Genomic DNA, 17,843 nt, shown 5'->3' with positions numbered 1-17,843 from the left:
GCCAGTCAATGCAATGTCAGTGCTGGTTTCATGCTATTTCAGACCCTCACACCTCATAATGTGTGAGGAGGGCTGCACCTGGCATGAGGGGGGTAGGTGGAATCATGTGGGAGGGAGGCTGAAAATAGGAACAAAAAAAGATCAAAGGGGAAGGAAGTGAGTTGTGCTACAAATTTTAATGCGGGAGAGAAATTATGAAGACAACAAGAGATGGAAATAAGAGAAATCTAGAAAAGCTGAACAAAGAAAGAGGAAGAAATAGGGAGAACAAAAAACTAAATACAGAAATACCAAAACCAGAAAAAGCATGTTTGACAGGGAGTGAGAATCCAGATGCAAGTAAAAGAAGGAAAGTTTGGAAGAATTAATGAGAAAAAATATATTGATAATATAAGATGGTAGTGTTAAAAAAATTAAATAGGTAATATAAACAACCTGAATGTAAATGTATAGTTTACATTTTGTAGCCCGAAAGAATAAGAGAGACCAGAACCTCAGCTGATGGCTAGATTTTTGCATCAGATTAGGCTGATCCAAATTTAGCTGAATGAACATTAAAGTAGGATGGAACAGTGGGGTGGGGTGTGTGTGGGTGTGTGTGCTGCCTTTATTTTAGAATGAAAAAATCCCAACATCCCTAGTCATTCCAGAAGAAACATGTGGATTCTGGAATAATTCAGGTGGTGGTTTTGTTTTCCTTATCTTTCAATATTTTCTTTCCTTAATTAGTGGTGGCAGAAAACTAACATGTGGTAAGACTTGAGAAACCACAATAACCATATTAGCTAAACGAGAGTAGATTTCCTTTCAGAGCTCTAACACACAAACAAAAACTAACTGTATGTGGGAGCTTCATTTGCATAACATGCAGATTTTCAAATAGCTAAAAAGGAAAAAAACCCTTTCCACTTGCCACAGTGCGAAGGTGAAGCACAAAGTGTCTGCAAGGAAGGCTGTCTGGGCTTTGTAACTGGGTCAAAAGAAAACGTGCTAAGAAGGTAAGTTGGACTGGTTAACTTGTATTAATTTTGGCATTCACCTACATGGTGAGTTCTTCACCTTCTGAAAGACTGTTCTCATGGTGAATATTGAATATATTGCAGACTAAAAACATGAGATACATTTAAATTAGGAAACAGCTAAATACTGAACGAGATGAGCAATAGTTTTTGTAATGGATAAGCTAAAATTCTGATCTATTTTTTAATTAACCCTAAAAATTCTGATTTATCTTTTAATGACTCCCATTCCATGAAATTGTATTGATAATATTCAGCTGCTTCACAGCAGTATTTTAGTATTGTAAAATATTAATATTAAAATATATTAGAATATTTTAGTATTCCAAAAATAGGCTGTTGTCTGAGAGGGATGCTAGAAGCTGTTGCTAGTAGCAGAAGTGCTTGTTTGAGTATGTACTGCAATCATCACGGGCCAGGTTAGTGATCTGAAGTCTCATACATGTTTGTAATACAGAGGGAATTTCTACTTCTGTTACTCTTTATTTGCTGCTTACGTGACTGCCATGATCTGGGTTTGTGTAATGAAGTTTGTAGTCTGCAAGATGCAGATTCATCTCTTCAGTCCCAGAGTTATGAGAAAGAAGCACTTAAAAGGCCCACAAGGAAATGGACCAAAATGAAATATCAGCAATTTCCTTTACTGACATAGAATGTGCTTCTACTCTGAATTTGCTGTTTTTCACAAGATTTGAGCCCATGTTTCAAAATGTCAGACTCTGCGAGCAGGAATCTGTGGTTTGCTTCAGGCAGCATTTAGATAGAAAGTGAGTTCTTTGAAAACAGGATCTAGGCTGTCATAGCATTGTCAATACAAAAAGTATATGCACCTCAGCTTATCAAGAGTAAATGTAGTGTTCCTTACAGCACCTGAGGGACTAAAAAGGATTTAAAAATTAAGCTTGTATTTTCTTTCCATGAAGGTCCAGAAAATACCTTATGAGCCTCATCTGAAGCCCAAATCAAGTTAATTGGATGGTTTCCTTCACTACATTTTGACATGCAAGTAACAGCAAGTTAGCAAAAGAGTACAAAAATGCAGTTTAAAAAAGTAAAAGCCCCTCTTAGCAGAGGTTAAAAAGGTGACCTGAAAATGTGTGAAGTTTTAATGATGGAAATTGTTATGAATTATGAAATAAATAATACAGTGAAAAGAACTTCACTATTGTGGTTAAGGATGTCTGGAAAGATTCACAAGATCTGGGCACCTTGCCAAACATCTAAATGTAGAAAACCATAAAACAGTGCAATTGTTTAGCACCTTCCAAGACATCATTGCTTATGCACCCTCCCCACTCACGCCCCTGCCTCTGTGCTGCCCTCTTACATTGATCAACAGCTCAGCTCTCCTTGCTCATCAGCATAGGCCAATTAAAACATAGGTGTTCTTCAGCAACTGTGGCAAGTCACTGAATCTGGACTGCTTCAGACAGTTAAGATACATTGCAGAGCTTGGTGGCTGCTAAGAATACAAGAACTGTCCCACAGACCAAAAGTCCATTCAGTGCCATGTCCTGCTTCTGAAGATAGCCAAAGGCAGACAACTGGAGAAAAGAACATCTGCCTCATGACTTGTTCTTTGATATCTTTGCAACTTTCAGGAATCTGTCTTTTGACCATTACTTCACCCTTGGTCCTCTAACTGCAGCTGCTATTTTGATTTATTAATAGAAACTTAAAATGGAGATAATATTAGTCGTCTGCTACAATTGCTTCTGTTGGCCTTCTGTCTTTACCTTTTTCTTCTCTGCCCTGAAACTCACACATCTTCTTTCCTCCATGTAACTGGACTTTACCAAACCATATTTCCAATGCTCAACTACTTTATGGATTTAATCATAACCTTCCCCAGATCTGTGATGACAGGGAACAGTTTAGTCCAAACGGTAATAAGGAAGCCAAATAAATCTTAGAGTGAGCTCATGGAAGTTATTGTAGTCACAATCCAGATAGATTTCATACTTTTTTTTTTGCTTTGCATGCATCAAACAGTGAAGACTGCTTTTCAGCAGCAACAATGAAATCATGCATGCACTGCGTCCACATATGCAGAAACACATAAGAAAAAAACCAGACTCATATTTCAGGATTTTAAAGTATTTCTGTGTTGTTCCATGCAAATATGTTGGGATTTTGTCATAGCTGAAGTCAAGATCTTGGATCCTATGAAAATCATCTATCAAGAATGTGAAAGTGCCTGTTTAAATGATTACGTACCATTACTTTAAATCTACTAGTCACATTTTGGCACTATCCAGCTTTTTTTGTTTCATTCACTGGGTACAGTTAGCAGAAAGCAGCACCATACTTAGGCTGCTAGGGAGCCCCTAATATTGTGATACACTCAGTTCTGAAAAAGACAAGCATGACACCTATCATACGGCATTTCTTTTAGATACAGCGTTCTGTTAATTTAATCATGCTTTACAAGGCTGCCTATATTAATGCCATCTGGTGTCTGTAACGAGAACACAAGCTGCAATGGAATGTTCACACACATAATTTCTAAAATAAATAAGTTTGAAGGGTTTTTTTACTAGTTTTTGGTTTTGCTGCTAATGCAAACATCTAAGTTGTCAGAAATTAAGGTTTGGAAAAGAAATATTTATAGCATTTAAAATTAAAAAAACACAAAATGAAACATTTTCATGTCTAGTTCCAACTGACTTTAGCAACAGACCTGAACAGTGTGCACACAAACAGCAAATGTTTGTGTCAAACAGGCAAATACAATTGCATTCTTTACCTGGGCATGTGCATGTGTTGTGTCCACAGTTCAGGCAAAACATTTGGATAATGTCAGCCTTGAGACAGATCAGATTATTATTTTTTTCTTCAGAAAACAGCTATTACTCAATTCAGTAATGAACACTTGTCTCAGTTTTGCAGTTCTACTCTAAGTGATCTTGTTGATTTAAATGATTAATGATTAAACTGCTTATCTGCATGACGTTAAGTGCACCCTTTGCAAAAATAGGCCAAAATTCAGAATGTGTTCTGAGCACAGTGACAATTACCATCCTACTTTTTGTGATTCTAATGCTAGCTTGATTGTTAAAAAATAGTATAATTACATAGGTAGCCTAATTAGTAAATTATTTGCCTCCAGCTTGCATGTTTCCAGCATAGATAAGGTTAAATATTTTCCTTTGCATAAAAAAGCAGGTTGTTATTATTGCTTGTCAGGAGGAAGTGATGATTATTTCAATTGAGCCCTGTACCTTTAACTGATGCTGTTATTTCTTGGTTTTTGCATTAAAGTGTACTCCTGTTGAGGCTGCTGGTAAATGTGCTTAAGGCAGCCACAAAAGAATGTAACAGAATCACACATCCTCTTTCACCTGCTCTTCAGAGAATTTGCAAATCTGGTAAGTACTAAAATAAAATAGGCAATCTATAATGTAAGTATGTGTGATGAATGTATTAAACTGAGCTCGTTAGTAGGAGTGTAGTTACAATGGTGGAGAATACTTTAAAAATACCTATCAGTTCCTTCCAAGTACTGAGAATTTTTTTTCTTTATAGAAATCTATCTTCTTCCTGAGTTATTTCTTTATCCATTATACTTTGCTTGTATAATTGAAATCATTATTTTGTATTCAAGTTTGTAGTTTAATCTTACTTTTGAGTACACACATATTGCTTTCATAGTGAGAAGAAATATGATAATGTGGATGAAGTGAAAAAATAGCAAGCATAAAAATGCAAGGCTTATATATTTAATATTCAGAACATAAGCTTGTGTGTACATGCACAGACATGTGCCTATATGTAATATATAAACAATGTTAGAACACACACCTGCCCCCTTATATATATGGAAATATATTTTCTATAATTAACTAATACCTTAATGTTAATTAAAGCCATAAATACGCAAGTTATAAATTATAAAGGTGCCTACTGAAAGACTCTTAAAAAGATTTACATTGAAAAGAAAATTGTGTTTATAGGAGTTGTGATTCAACTTCCTCTGCAGCTGGTGCATCTTCTTAATAACTTTGGTGAATACTGTTTCAAAGCCAGAAAAGGAAATCAGCTCAAGAGATTTAAATGAGGTCCTCAATCTGATCTCTGCAATTCTGGTTTCAGTCTGAGTCTTTCTTGACTACTTTCGTACCAGCCATCCTCAGGAAGCTTTTGCTGGACAATGGAAGTCCTTTTCTGAATAGAGTTGTGACTGGCAGTGCCTTTGTGAATTCCTGTAGCGTATAGGGAGGGTATGCAGTTCTTCCATGATGAACAGTTGTGGTTCCCTACAGGCTTTCTGCTGAGCTAGTTTGAGAACTAGGGAGCCCTTCTTCTAGGGCTAATCTGAAGAGATCTCATTTCTTAGCCCTCCTTGCAGGCTGTAGGAAACACCTGTGCTCCCTTTCTTCTAAATGCCCCCACCCTGTCTTGTTCCTTCTACACTGTCCTGGTTTCAGCTGGGACAGAGCAAATTTTCTTCCTAGTAGCTGGTGCAGTGCCATGTTTTGGGTTTCATGTGAGAACAGTGAGCACACTGATGTTTTTAGTTGTTGATAAATAATGTTTATACTAAGCCAAGGACCTTTCAGTTTCTTGGTCCCTGCCAGCGAGAGGGCTGGAGGGGCACGGGAAATTGGGAGGGGACCCAGCCAGGACAGCTGACCTGAACTGGCCAAAGGGGTGTTCCATCCCATAGAACATCATGATGAGTATATAAACTGGGGGATGTTGGCCAGGGCCTCTGCTTGGGGGCTGGCTGGGCATCGGTCAGCGGGTGGTGAGCAACTGTATCGTGCATACTTGGTTAGGGTTTTTTTTCCCTTCCTTTTGGATTTTATTCCTCTCCCCTTCTCGCTCCTTTTCATTACAATTGTTGTTGTTGTTATTATTATTTCAATTATTAAATTGTTCTTATCTCAATCCTTGGGTTTTACCTTATTCCTAATTCCCCTCCCCATCCTGCTCGGGGTGGGGGGGCAGTGAACGAGCGGCTGCATGGTACTTAGTTGCCAGCTGGGGCTAAACCATGACATACACGTTACACTAATGTTTGGGAGTGGCTTTGGCTAAATGGAGTGAAGAGTGAATATTTTACAAAGAATATATGCTGTCAGGGTCTTTCTGTGTATTTTAGCCATGTATGTCCTAGAAAGATCTGACTGACAGATACCTAGAAAGGTATTTTTCTTGCAACAATAAAATAACAGTTTCTGGAATAGTACCTTAGACAGGTAGCCTTTCAGTGCTGTGTAACTGAAGAGTTACCGCAGTTGCAGCCAAGAGCAAAGGGTAACTGGAACACCAAGGAAGGCCATGAGTGTCTGACTGGATGTTATCAGGGGAGGGTAAAGCAGCAGATGGAGACTAGAGTTGCTCAAAGATGGGCTGGGGACCACAGCCCCAGCTGAACTGTACAGCTTACCTGCTTGCCTTATATATCTTTGCACTTCTGAGAGGCACTTTAAATGGTTTAAAGCTTTCTTCTGAAGGTGTTCAACTGCTTTCAGGCTGTCAAATTCCTACAGCTGCTAAAAATCAGCTTTGAAAAGCCAGCAGAGGAAGCTGGAGAGCTGGTTAAAGATTTATTTAAAGGGCAGGAAAGCCAGAGAAGCTGTCATGCTTAAGCAACATCATATAGTGTGGGTCTTTACCCATCTGCAGCCCTCTGCCATGAGTCAGAGAGAGTCTCACCCTCATTATGCTTTTGGAGAATGTTCAGTCCTTTCCCTCCCTCAGTTTCCCAGTTATGTCTGGAGCACATCTGCCCCACTTTTACAGGTTATCTGTCTGTCTCTCTCTTTCAGAATTCAGGCAATTCCAGAGCAGGGGGGATTTGTTTATCTAGACCTAAAGTCTAAAGTTGCCATTCACAGCCTTTGCAAACATGGGACTTCATGTCACCCAGTCCCTGCAGTCACCGCAGTGCCGGGATGTGCTATTCCTGCGGAGCGGCTAACGGAGAGGAGGGCTGAGCTCATGCCAGGGAATGCCGAGGAACCGAATCTCCTGCCTGTGGGTTCCTGTGCACGGTTAAACAAGTCATTTAAGCCCAGCTTCGTGCATGTGGCATCCAGAGGCATGTTCCCCATTTTATCTATCTGTGACTTTAGACTCTGTGGTCTGATTTGCAGAAGTCTGAGCCTGGCTGCAGCCAGAGTCAATGGCTTTCCTTTATGTAACTGAAATTCTTTATAACACTAAATATGCTTAAAAGCGATGGTGGGGGGCACCCAAGCAGGCACATACTGTATTGACTCAGAGCCCAGGCTCCTTCTCTGTAAAATAAAGGTAGTAACACCTTGTCACCCCAGGGTGTGGTGCAAATTAATTAATTACCATTTGTAAAATACGTAGTTATCAGAGCGATAAATTGAGTTGTTCTCTCAGCCTGTAACACACAGGCCCATGCACTAAACACATGCACCCCGGCGCTCTCCACCCGCCTCACGGGTGCGATACAACAGGGCAAGTGATGCGAAGTGAAAAGTGCTGAGATACAGAGTAAAAAAATAAAAATTAAAATAATAATGCCACAGGAAAGATTAAAGCGCCGCCAGGCAGAGGCGAGGCGGGGGGCGGGGCGCTGCCGGCGGGAGCTTCCAGCGCGCGGGAGCCGGAAGCAGCGCGCGGGCGGTCCCGGGGCGGGGGATCGCGGGGGGCGGGGGCGGCACCCCGGGGAAGGGCCCGAGGTCCCGGCGGGGTGGTGGGCGCTCGGCTCGGAGTTAAAGCCCACCCAGCCGGAGCTGGTGAGGAAGGAGACGGTACAGGTGGTGGGTCTAATGTGAGCGCCCTGACTCTTCTCCTGGGGAAAAGGTAAGTGCCTGGCTCAGGTGTGTGCGGGCTGGTACAACAGGTGGCCGAGTTGCAGGAAAAAGGCTGCCAGTATCAGAGGTCCCAGGCGGAGGTAGACAGGTGGTTTCAGAGCTGTGCTCCTGTAGCAGACACCACAGAGAATGAGGCACCTTGGACCCGGGTGACCCGCAAAAGCAGGACTCCACTTCGGCGGCCACCCTCCTGCACCACAACCAGGAACAGATGGGAAGCTCAAACAGCTACAGACACCCACGAGCAAGGTCTGCGTGGAGATACTGCCCCAGCAGCACCGTGGTTACTGCAAAAAGAAACATGGGGTGGGCGCAGTGGGTGCCTGTGTCACAGGGTGCTGAGGCGCCCATGCAGCCACGTCAGGTTTGCTGCCCCCCGGGAGCCGAGGTCCGAGATGGTGCCGAGAGGGTGCCGCAGCTTGTCAAGAGCGCAGACTGCCATGCACTGCCACTCTTTCACCTGGGCACAAATGACACCATAAGCCGGAACCTGGGCAGAATCAAGGAAGCTTGAATACAAAGCTCTGGGGATGCAAGTGGCTATGTACTTTTTAGGAAAGATGGGCCAGCAAGGCAAGGTGGTGGGGCTGCTCTTTATGTGAGGGAGCAACTGGGATGTATCGAGCTCTCCCGTGGGGTGGATGCAGAACAAGTCAAGAGCTTATGCATAAAGATTCAGAGACAGGCCAACACAGGGGATGCTGTTGTGGGTGTTTGCTACAGGCCACCCGATCAGGAAGAGGAAGCCAATGAGGCCTTTTACAGACAGTTGGAGCTAGCCCCACTGTCACAGGCCCTGGTTCTCATGGGGGACTTCAATCACCCCCATATCTGCTGCAAAGACAACATAGCTAGGCACACACAGTCCAGGAGGCTCCTGCAGAGCATTGATGATAATTTTTTCAATGCAGGTGGTGGACAAGCTAACGAGACAAGGTGCACTCCTGGACCTTGTACTCACAAACAAAGAAGGACTGGTTGGGGGCAGTCTTGGCTGCAGTGACCATGAGATGGTGGAGTTCAGGTTCCTGTGTGGAGGAAGCAGGGCAACAAAGTAGGACGGCAGACCTGGACTACAGGAGAGCTAACTTCAGCTACAGGAGGCCTCATCAAGGACCTCCTTGCAGGAATCCCATGGGTCAAGGATCTAGAAGGTACAGGTGTCCAAGAGACCTGGCTAACATTCAAGCATCTCTTCCTCCAAGCTCAAGATAGGTGCATCCCTATGAGTAAGATATTGAGCAAAGGGGACAGGAGGCCTGCATGGACAAGTAAGGAGCTTCTGGCAAACCTCAAACCGAAGAAGGAAGTTTATGGGATGTGGAAAAAGGGACAGGCCACTTGGGAGGAATATGGGGTGTGGTCAGAACATGCAGGGAGGTGACCAGCAAAGCTAAAGTCCATTTGGAATTAAATCTGGCAAGGGCAACAAGAAAGGCTTCCTCAAGTACATCAGTAGGAAAAGGATAGCTAGGGAAAATGCGGCCTGCTGCTGAATGAGGTGGGTGCCATGGTGACAAAGGACACAGAGAAGGTGGAGTTACTGAATGCCATCTTTGCTTCAGTCTTTACTGCCAAGGCTGGCCCTCAGGTTTCCCAGACTCTGGAGGCAAGAGAGGAAGTCTGAAGAAATGAAAACTTCCCCTTGGTCAAGGAGGATCATGTTGGAGGTCACTTAAGCAAACCTGACACCCACAAATCCATGGGCTCCAATGCGATGCACTCCCAAGTGCTGAGGGAGCTGGCAAATGTTATTGCCAAGCCATTCTTCATCATCTTTGAAAGGTCATGGGGAACAGGAGAGGCGCCTGAGGACTGGAGGAAAGCCAGTGTCCCTCTAGTCTTCAAAAAGGGTAAGAAGGAAGACCCAGGAAACTACAGGCTGGTCAGCCTCACCTCCACCTCTGGAAAGGTGATGGAACAGCTCATCCTGAACATCATCTCAAAGCATGTGGAGGAAAAGAAGGTTATCAGGTATAATCAACATGGATTCACCAAGGTGAAATCACACCTGACCAACCCGATAGCCTTCTATGATGGAATGAGTGGATGGGTTGATGAGGGGAGAGCAGTTGATGTTGTCTACCTTGACCTCTGAGAGGCTTTTGACACTGCCTCCCGTAACATCCTTGTAGGTGAGCTTTGGAGGTGTGGGGTAGATGAGTGGACAGTGAGCTGGATTGAGAGCTGGCTGAATGGCAGAGCTCAGAGGGTTGATCAGTGGCGCAGAGCCTGGCTGGAGGCCTGTAGCTAGTGGTGTTCCCCAGGGGTCACTACTGGGTCCAGTCCTGTTCAGCTTACTGATCAATGACCTGGATGAGGGGACAGAGTTTGTTGGTGATACAAAACTACACCAGGAGGCTGCGCTGCCATTCAGTGAGACCTGGGCAGGCTGGAGAGTTGGGCAGAGAGGAACCTAATGAAGTTCAGGAAAGGCAAGTGTAGGGTCCTGCAGCTGGGGAGGAACAAGCCCACACACCAGTACAGGCTGGGGCTGACCTGCTGGAAGGCAGCTCTGCTGAGAATGACCTGGGAGTTCTGGTGCACAGGAAGTTGCCCATGAGCCAGCAGTGTGCCCTGGGGGCCAAGAAGGCCAATGGGATCCTGGGCTGCATTAGGAATAGTGTGGCCAGCAGGTCGAGGGAGGTGATCATCCCCCTCCACTCTGCCCTGGTGAGGCCCCATCTGGAGTGCTGTGTCCAGTTCTGGACTTCCCAGTTCAAGGGAGAGAGACAGGGAACTATTGGGAGGGTCCAGTGGAGGGCTGTGAAGATGATCAGGGGACTGGAGCATCTCCCTTATGAGGAAAGGCTGAGAGAGTTGGGCCTGTTCAGCCTGGACGAGAGGAGACTGAGAGGGGATCTTACCAATGTCCAGAAGTATCTTAAGGGTGAGTGTCAAGAGGATGGGGCCAGGCTCTTTTCAGTGGTACCCAGCGACAGGACAAGGGGCAACAGGCACAAACTGCAACATAAGAAGTTCCATCTGCTGCCCAGAGAGGCTGTGGAGTCTCCTTCTCTGTAGACATTCAAAACCTGCCTGGACACAATTCTGTGCAACCTGCTCTAGGTGAACCTGCATTAGCAGGGGGTTGGACTGGATGATCTCCAGAGGCCCCTTCTGACCCTGGCCATTCTGTGATTACTGTTATGGAGTGTACTGAGGTAGTGCTGTCTATTTGCTTCGTATTTACCTCAATACACTGATTGCCATTGTCATACAGGATTTCTGAAAGTAAAACTTAATTTACTTTCATTTCTTGTGGTGCAATTTGTGAAGTAAAAGCCACTTATTGTCATATATTTTTATTAGCTGTATGAATAAACATTCCATATGTAAGATTGTGCTTTTAATGATACTGATACAAACCATCCACTTTCCCCAACTGCATTGCGCTTGCAGAGATGTGTGATTTGTTGAGATGCCCCTGTGTAATGTTGATATAGTTGAAGTGAAGAGATTCTTTGAATAAATGTTTTATTTCCAATTGTGTTTTTTCTATTTGTTCACATTTCTTGTGCTGGTTTCCCAATCCACTTTATTTTCTTTTCAGAAACTCTTGGGAAGGCATTTTGAAGTTATTCTTCACATATTTTTCTTTCTGAGAAGTGTACTGCCAAAATGAGTTTTGTAAGTACTTAATAAACTATGTTAGCACATCAATAAAGCAATGAATCTGGAAGTCCCAGCTCTTTGCGGCTGCTGGTCCAAATGCCCTAATCTCAGGAGTGATTAGCTGAAGGGGGGGGTTCTGACAGCAGAGTTCACTGTCGAAGCACACTGTTTATTGGGTTTGCACTCACCAAATATAACTACAGGTTTGGTGTTTGTGGAGCAGGTAACTGTCTGAGGCTACCCATCCTGGATTGTCTGTCTAGCTGAGTGGAGAGAATTAATCATTTTTTGGGCTTAATTTAGCCAAGCTAAGTTAGTATCAGCTAGAAAGCCCTGTTCCTCTCCCTTGATGTTAAAGGAAGCCTAGACCCCCTACTTCAAATCCAGACTTTTATACTGTAGAGTCTTCTGTGAGGACAGACTAATCCTTTCTGCATAATGTATTTGAAGATGGAGACCTTTGGGCCATCCAAAAAGATTATCTCCGTGTTCATAACTTAATTAACATTTTATGAAGTTCCCTAGTTAGTTCTCACAAGTCTCCTCCGCAGTGTTAAATGCATTTGTAATTGTGGTGTGTGTGGTCAGTGGAAACAGTGTAAAACACGTAGTGTGTGTGGTCTGTCTTGAGATGAGTTTGATACAGACTTGAAGCTGAGACATGGAAAGGACTGAACAGAAGTATTACAGTTATCATAAGGGAAATGTCATTTCCATTTCAAGTCAGCAAGCCATATAATACTTGTATACTGATTTTTTTGAAAGATTTCCAAATGTATGACTTTGTTATCTATCATCTTTCTACTATATAGAAATTAGAGCACCTATGTGTTAACTGATGATCTTCTTTTTTACAGACAGAGCCTCGTACCACAGATTATCAATATTATTCAGACTATGCTTCTTTAATCACACAGCCTTGTTCTAAGTTGGAAGTCCGGAACTTCACAAAAGCATTTTTGCCAGTTGCATATTCATTAATTTGTATCATCGGCCTAGTTGGTAACATCTTTGTAGTGATGACCTTTGCTTTATATGAAAGAACCAAGTCCATGACGGATGTGTACCTCTTGAACATGGCCATAGCAGACATACTGTTTGTTCTCACTCTCCCACTGTGGGCAGTGAATTATGCTGCTGACAAATGGATTTTTGGTGATTTCATTTGCAAAATGACAAGAGGTATCTATGCAATCAACTTCAGCTGTGGCATGCTGCTTTTGGCCTTTATCAGCGTGGACCGGTACATCGCTATCGTACAAGCAACAAAATCATTTAAACTCAGGGCAAGAACACTCGCATATAGTAAACTCATTTGTTTGGTTGTGTGGGCATCATCAATTTTAATCTCTAGTTCTTCTTTTCTATACAGTGAAAGTTACAGCTTCTCCGTCAATGAAACCAAACAGATTTGTGATCAAAGATTTGACAGAATGTCTGAAAGCACGATGCTGAAATCACTGCTGCTGTGTCTACAAGTTGGATTTGGATTTTTTATACCTTTCATATTCATGATTTTTTGCTATACATTCATTGTCAGATCCTTACAACAAGCTCAGAATTCAAAAAAAACCAAAGCAATCCGTGTGATCATTTTAATTGTAGCTGTTTTCCTAGTTTGCCAGGTACCTTATAACATTGTTCTTCTTTTGACAGCTGTAAATATGGGCAAGATAGACAAATCTTGTGACAGTGACAAGATAATGGCCTATGCAAAATACACCACTGAAGCCATAGCATTTTTACACTGTTGCATGAACCCTGTGCTCTATGCGTTTATTGGAGTGAAGTTCAGAAGTTATTTCATGAAGATAATGAAGGACCTATGGTGCATGAGAGACAAAATATACCATAAACGTTGTTCAAAGACAAACTCTGATATTTGTCATTCAAGACAGACTAGTGAAATTCTGACTGACAATGGATCTTCATTTACTATGTAATACAATTTGAACTGTATTACTGAAGGACTCTTCCCACTGAGCAACCTAAACCAGTGTCACTGTGCCTGTGACAAGTCATTTGGGCTTCTCTGTAACTCTAAGGGAGCTCCAACTATCTACAACTTCTTTCAGGAAAAGAAATAAGATAAAAGAGTAACACTGTACTGTGGAAAACTGAAATCTTATTTACCTCTCTCAACATTCATGCTCTTCTAAAGTGCACTTTCTTAGAATTATCAGGAAAGTGAAGTTTACAGAGGAACCCTCCTTGTTTTCTAGGGAAAATGGCATCTCATCTGTCCTACATCACTGAAATATCCCTAAAGTACTACATAAATTAATCAAGTTATATCCAGGCTCATTCTGTTTACATTTATGTTATTTCTGTTAATTACTGCTACTGGAAATCCTATTTAAGTGTAGGTTTCCACTGTGCTTCTGTTACAGAAAGGTCACACTGTGACAATACTGACCTAAAGAGATGGCATTTTGAGCAAAGCACATCAAGGAAAGCAAACAGAGAAATGAAGAAACAGGGTTAAGGCTGCTGACAGAGCTGGGCTTAGGGGTTAGGTCTCGTGAGTCTTTGCCCAGTTCTACACTCCACCTGCTCATCAGGAGTTGCTTACACCAGGGATGAGGCTCATCAAAGCCAACAGTGACAGGTCTACTAAACAGAAAATTAGAAAAAAAGAAAATTATTAATCAAAGAGAACACTGAAATATCTACTGAAATTATCTTCTGAACAGAGAACTTTTTTTTTTTTTGCTTGAGAGATGCTTCTCTTCATTGGCACAGGATTCAGATGCTGGAATCCATCAAAGCTGATAAGCTGGTGAATATCTCTGCGAAAAGTTGTTTCTTTCTAGCTGAAATCTCTTCACACTCCGCTTTTAAAAAGGCAACAAACTGTACAGAACCGCAGTTATTCCAACACTTCTTGTTGGAACTTGATTGGTGACAAAACATGATGCATTTCTTGGTATTTAGCAGCCATTAGCAAAGTTTCCTTAGGAAAGGATTTTCTAGCACAAATCTGCATATATAAAATTTGCTTTATTTGCTTCAGAAATTATTAAGGACTATATCTAAAAATGAGACCATAATCTGGCTTAATTCAGACAGAATTTTTACTGAGTCAGCATTTGGCTCACTATGAATATAGAAATATTTATAATAAATGCCATTAGTTTTACCCAGCTGTGACTTTTCAGCAAATCCTCAGTGGATCTTCTACTCATTGAGTGAGCTTCACCACACTGTAGCAGTCATGATGGGATGGCAAAGTAGACAGGAGCAGGAGCTGGAGGGCAGAGGGGCAGGATGGATGAGGGAGGAAGAGCACCATCGTTTGTCGTCTGCTGAAGTACCTACCAGCCCTCTGGAGTTCCGCTGCAATGCGAGTGTAAGCCATGATGGTGTCTGCATTTGTTGTTGTGTGGGACATTACACTCCTACGGCTGTGTCAATTAATGCAATCTGCAGCTTGCTCTTTACCTTGGTGGTTTTGGTTTTTTTAAAGTTCATGGCTGAAGAGACAGCAGAGCTGGGATCACTAACCATGTCATTCAGTGGCAACGCAAAAGGTCAAGAACGACAGTGGTGGAGCTGAAGATCCCTTGAGGAAGGGCATTGATATGGCATGACACGAAACTAGTGCTGCCTTGGCAGGTGCAGTCCAGCCTTGTTTACAGTGCAGTGTGAGGTTTTTAAATATCAGCGCCAGGTGTGATAAGGATTGCATATATTTATCATGACTGAATAGCAACTTAGGCAAGAATCTGATACAAAATTATGTAAGTGCAGATGCATGCATTTGCTGTATATAGCACTGATGATTTTCTGGAAGAGGATTTGGCAAATAAAAAATGAAACTGAAAAGGAAAAAATCCCCTCAGATCTAAGAGTTTCTTGCTACATGTATTGCCTTGAGACATTCTCTTATTCAGTGCAAAATCTCCCACACCTGAACAATGTAGCATCTCTCCCTCAGAGGCTGTGTGAGGTGTGCCGTAGGGCGACATGTCCATGACTGGAGCTCACTGGGTGCTATGGCGGCTCTTGGGCAGAGCCCCGCAAGGCTCAAAAGACACCCCCACCCTCCCACCGGTCCTGCTGCCGTGCCTGCACTGGCCTTCAGCCACTGAACACCTCAAGCACTGCCCTGATGGCTGCCGGGCTGGGGTTGAGGGGTGAGACGGTGGCCGAGGGGCAGTCCCTGCCCCTGTCACTGTCACCATCCCACCGGAGGGGGCTCACTGACAGACCCTGGGCAGAGAGGGAGGGCCCTGGGGCAGGGCGAGTGCACCACAGCCTTCATGGAGGCGTTCCTGGCAGAAAGGGCATCCTCCCTTGGGGTGAGGGAGCAGGGGGAAGATAGCAAAGCTCTGTCCCGCAGGCTGGGACCTTCCCCAGGGAGAGAGGCTGCCTCATGGGTCACCAGTCCCTGGCAGCTGTGAAGGACCCTAGAGATTTGGGAATGATGGTGGTGGGACACCTGCCTCATGCGGGAGGCAACACAGCCTGCCGGCTGCTGTCTCGTGGGAAGGCAAAATGCTCACTGGAAGTGATGTTGAAAAGCAGAAAACATACCCAGCTGTTCCCTGATTCCCACGGGTGAGGAGTGTTGCTAAGGGAAGGGGAACACGGTGCTTCAGCTATGAGTTTTGTCAACGTCGAGGCCTCACTAAAAATCCTGCTTGAGGTACAGCCAGTGCAAATGATGGCCCTGTCTCTGGAGAAATGGGGTGAAGGACAGGACGGGCTCTCAAGGGGCTGCTGAGCAGGCAGAGCCTCAGCTCCAACCCACGGCGTGCTGGCTTTCTTACTCCAATTTTGAGGGCAGCTACAGAATGGAAGTATGGGTGGCTACAAATGTAATTGACATTCAATACCTTCTTACCATTTTTTGTGAAATATACCGTAAGGTAAAAGAGCAAGACCAGTTCAGAGCGAAAACAGCAGAGGGGAGCCCCACTGCTCAATGTGCAGCAGTGGATGGGGTGGCCACAGTGGCGGGTTGGCCAGTGGATGTTGCTGACGGGCCCCCAGATATTCTGTTTTCCTTCGGTGACCATGTCACCAGAACTGGCAGGTGAGCTGGGGTTGGTGTTGGGAGTTTAGGACATGAAAAGAGCACACATATATAGGAACTTGGGTGTTACTTTCACTGCTTATGAAGTAAGTTTTCAGAGCTTGCTATAGATGCTGCTTTTTATTATTATTTTCATGTTGTGGTAGCTGTGCAGTACACTGCATAGCAAATATGTAGTGAAATTTTCTTTTTTTGTTGCATGTATCCCATCTGCTGTTTTGAAGAAAATAGTCTTATTTTTATATAAGTCCTCATTTCCTACCACATTTAAAGAAAGAAAGATACATGCTGCGCTGTGTTGTGTTGCACACACAGAAGATGTGGCTATAAGCTTCGAGAAGACAATGCATATCTTCTTCCTCCACCTGGGGACTGCGTTGTGGTACTGGCTGCACGTACAAGGTCTCTGCTTGTTAGTGGGTTCCATTCTGCTTTTGATGGCTCCATGGTGGCCCTGCTTGACCCTTTGCATTCAAGCAGTTCAGAAGGAGGTGGGTCATCAGTACATGGTGCTAAATAAAGGCATAATATCTCAGTGCAGACAGCCTAAAGCTAATCCTGTTTTCTGACACATATCATCTGGAAAATGGACCTAATTTATTATTTAGCTCCCCATAAAAAGTGGCAACTTGCTTCCCTTTAAATTTCATGTGCTATCTTTTCTGTTTATGTATTAATTTTCTTATAATAATAATTACTATGAGCTGGTGAACCTGCAAAAGAGTCACAGTGAGCACAGGAGACCAAAATAATTTTGGGCTTGCTACTAGCAAGGAAAGGCAGAAGAAAGAAAATGAAAACTATATAAAAAATAAGTAACAGTTGGAGATGATGAGTGAAAACTGAAGAGAAACACAAAAAACCAGTCTAGAGAGGAACATTTTTGTGATGGAAGGTTATTGATAATGATAATGATAATGATTAAGTACATAACAGGTATAACTTGGATTTTATTATTTAGACCAAACTCTACTTTAGATCTTTGTAGGGCAATCTTGCTGACGAGAACTGTGAAATTGTGTGTGTGTCGTTGCTACAAAAGCAGCAAGAAGATGGTACTTGAAGCTTTCAGAACTTTTTCAGATTTGGAAAAAATAGTTTTAGATTAAGTGCAAATGATAACATTTTAAAAATGTCAGAACAGTTTGTCTCAGGAAACATCTAAACTGTTCTGACATTTCTGGTTAGTTTTCAGATAATATAATAAAAGCCAAGGAAATGATTTTACGAAACCACTGAAAGAGGCTCATAATCTGTTTTTTTATGTTGCTGCCGCTGAGCAATCAGACTATTCCCTCCTACCACCTCCTGTGGTAGGAGGCACCACCTCCTGCCGCCACCTATGGATTAGGAGCTCATACCCTCTTTGAAGCAGCC

At 43.2% G+C, this 17,843-nt stretch overlaps 1 protein-coding gene across 6 annotated transcripts; it reads left to right on the top strand.

The window, feature by feature from the left end:
* Positions 1 to 837: 837 nt before the first annotated feature.
* Positions 838 to 15,261, top strand: CCR6 (C-C motif chemokine receptor 6). Of its 6 annotated transcripts, XM_056344162.1 has the most exons (5): positions 838 to 998; positions 4,281 to 4,387; positions 8,725 to 9,787; positions 11,367 to 11,443; positions 12,286 to 15,261. In XM_056344162.1, the coding sequence occupies exons 4-5, from the start codon at positions 11,435 to 11,437 to the stop codon at positions 13,369 to 13,371; spliced, it is 1,095 nt and encodes a 364-aa protein (XP_056200137.1). In that variant the 5' UTR covers positions 838 to 998; positions 4,281 to 4,387; positions 8,725 to 9,787; positions 11,367 to 11,434; the 3' UTR covers positions 13,372 to 15,261. The 6 variants fall into 6 exon arrangements, with proteins under 6 accessions (XP_056200137.1, XP_056200136.1, XP_056200140.1 ...); XM_056344161.1 differs by lacking the exon at positions 8,725 to 9,787; XM_056344165.1 differs by lacking the exons at positions 838 to 998; positions 4,281 to 4,387 and adding an exon at positions 7,659 to 7,802 and having other exon boundaries at positions 9,379 to 9,787.
* Positions 15,262 to 17,843: the final 2,582 nt, after the last annotated feature.

Source organism: Falco biarmicus, chromosome 6 (genome assembly GCF_023638135.1).
Source record: "Falco biarmicus isolate bFalBia1 chromosome 6, bFalBia1.pri, whole genome shotgun sequence".
NCBI classification, from domain to species: domain Eukaryota; kingdom Metazoa; phylum Chordata; class Aves; order Falconiformes; family Falconidae; genus Falco; species Falco biarmicus.
The sequence above is the reverse complement of the archived record's forward strand: the minus strand, read 5'-3'. Positions and strand labels throughout refer to the sequence as shown.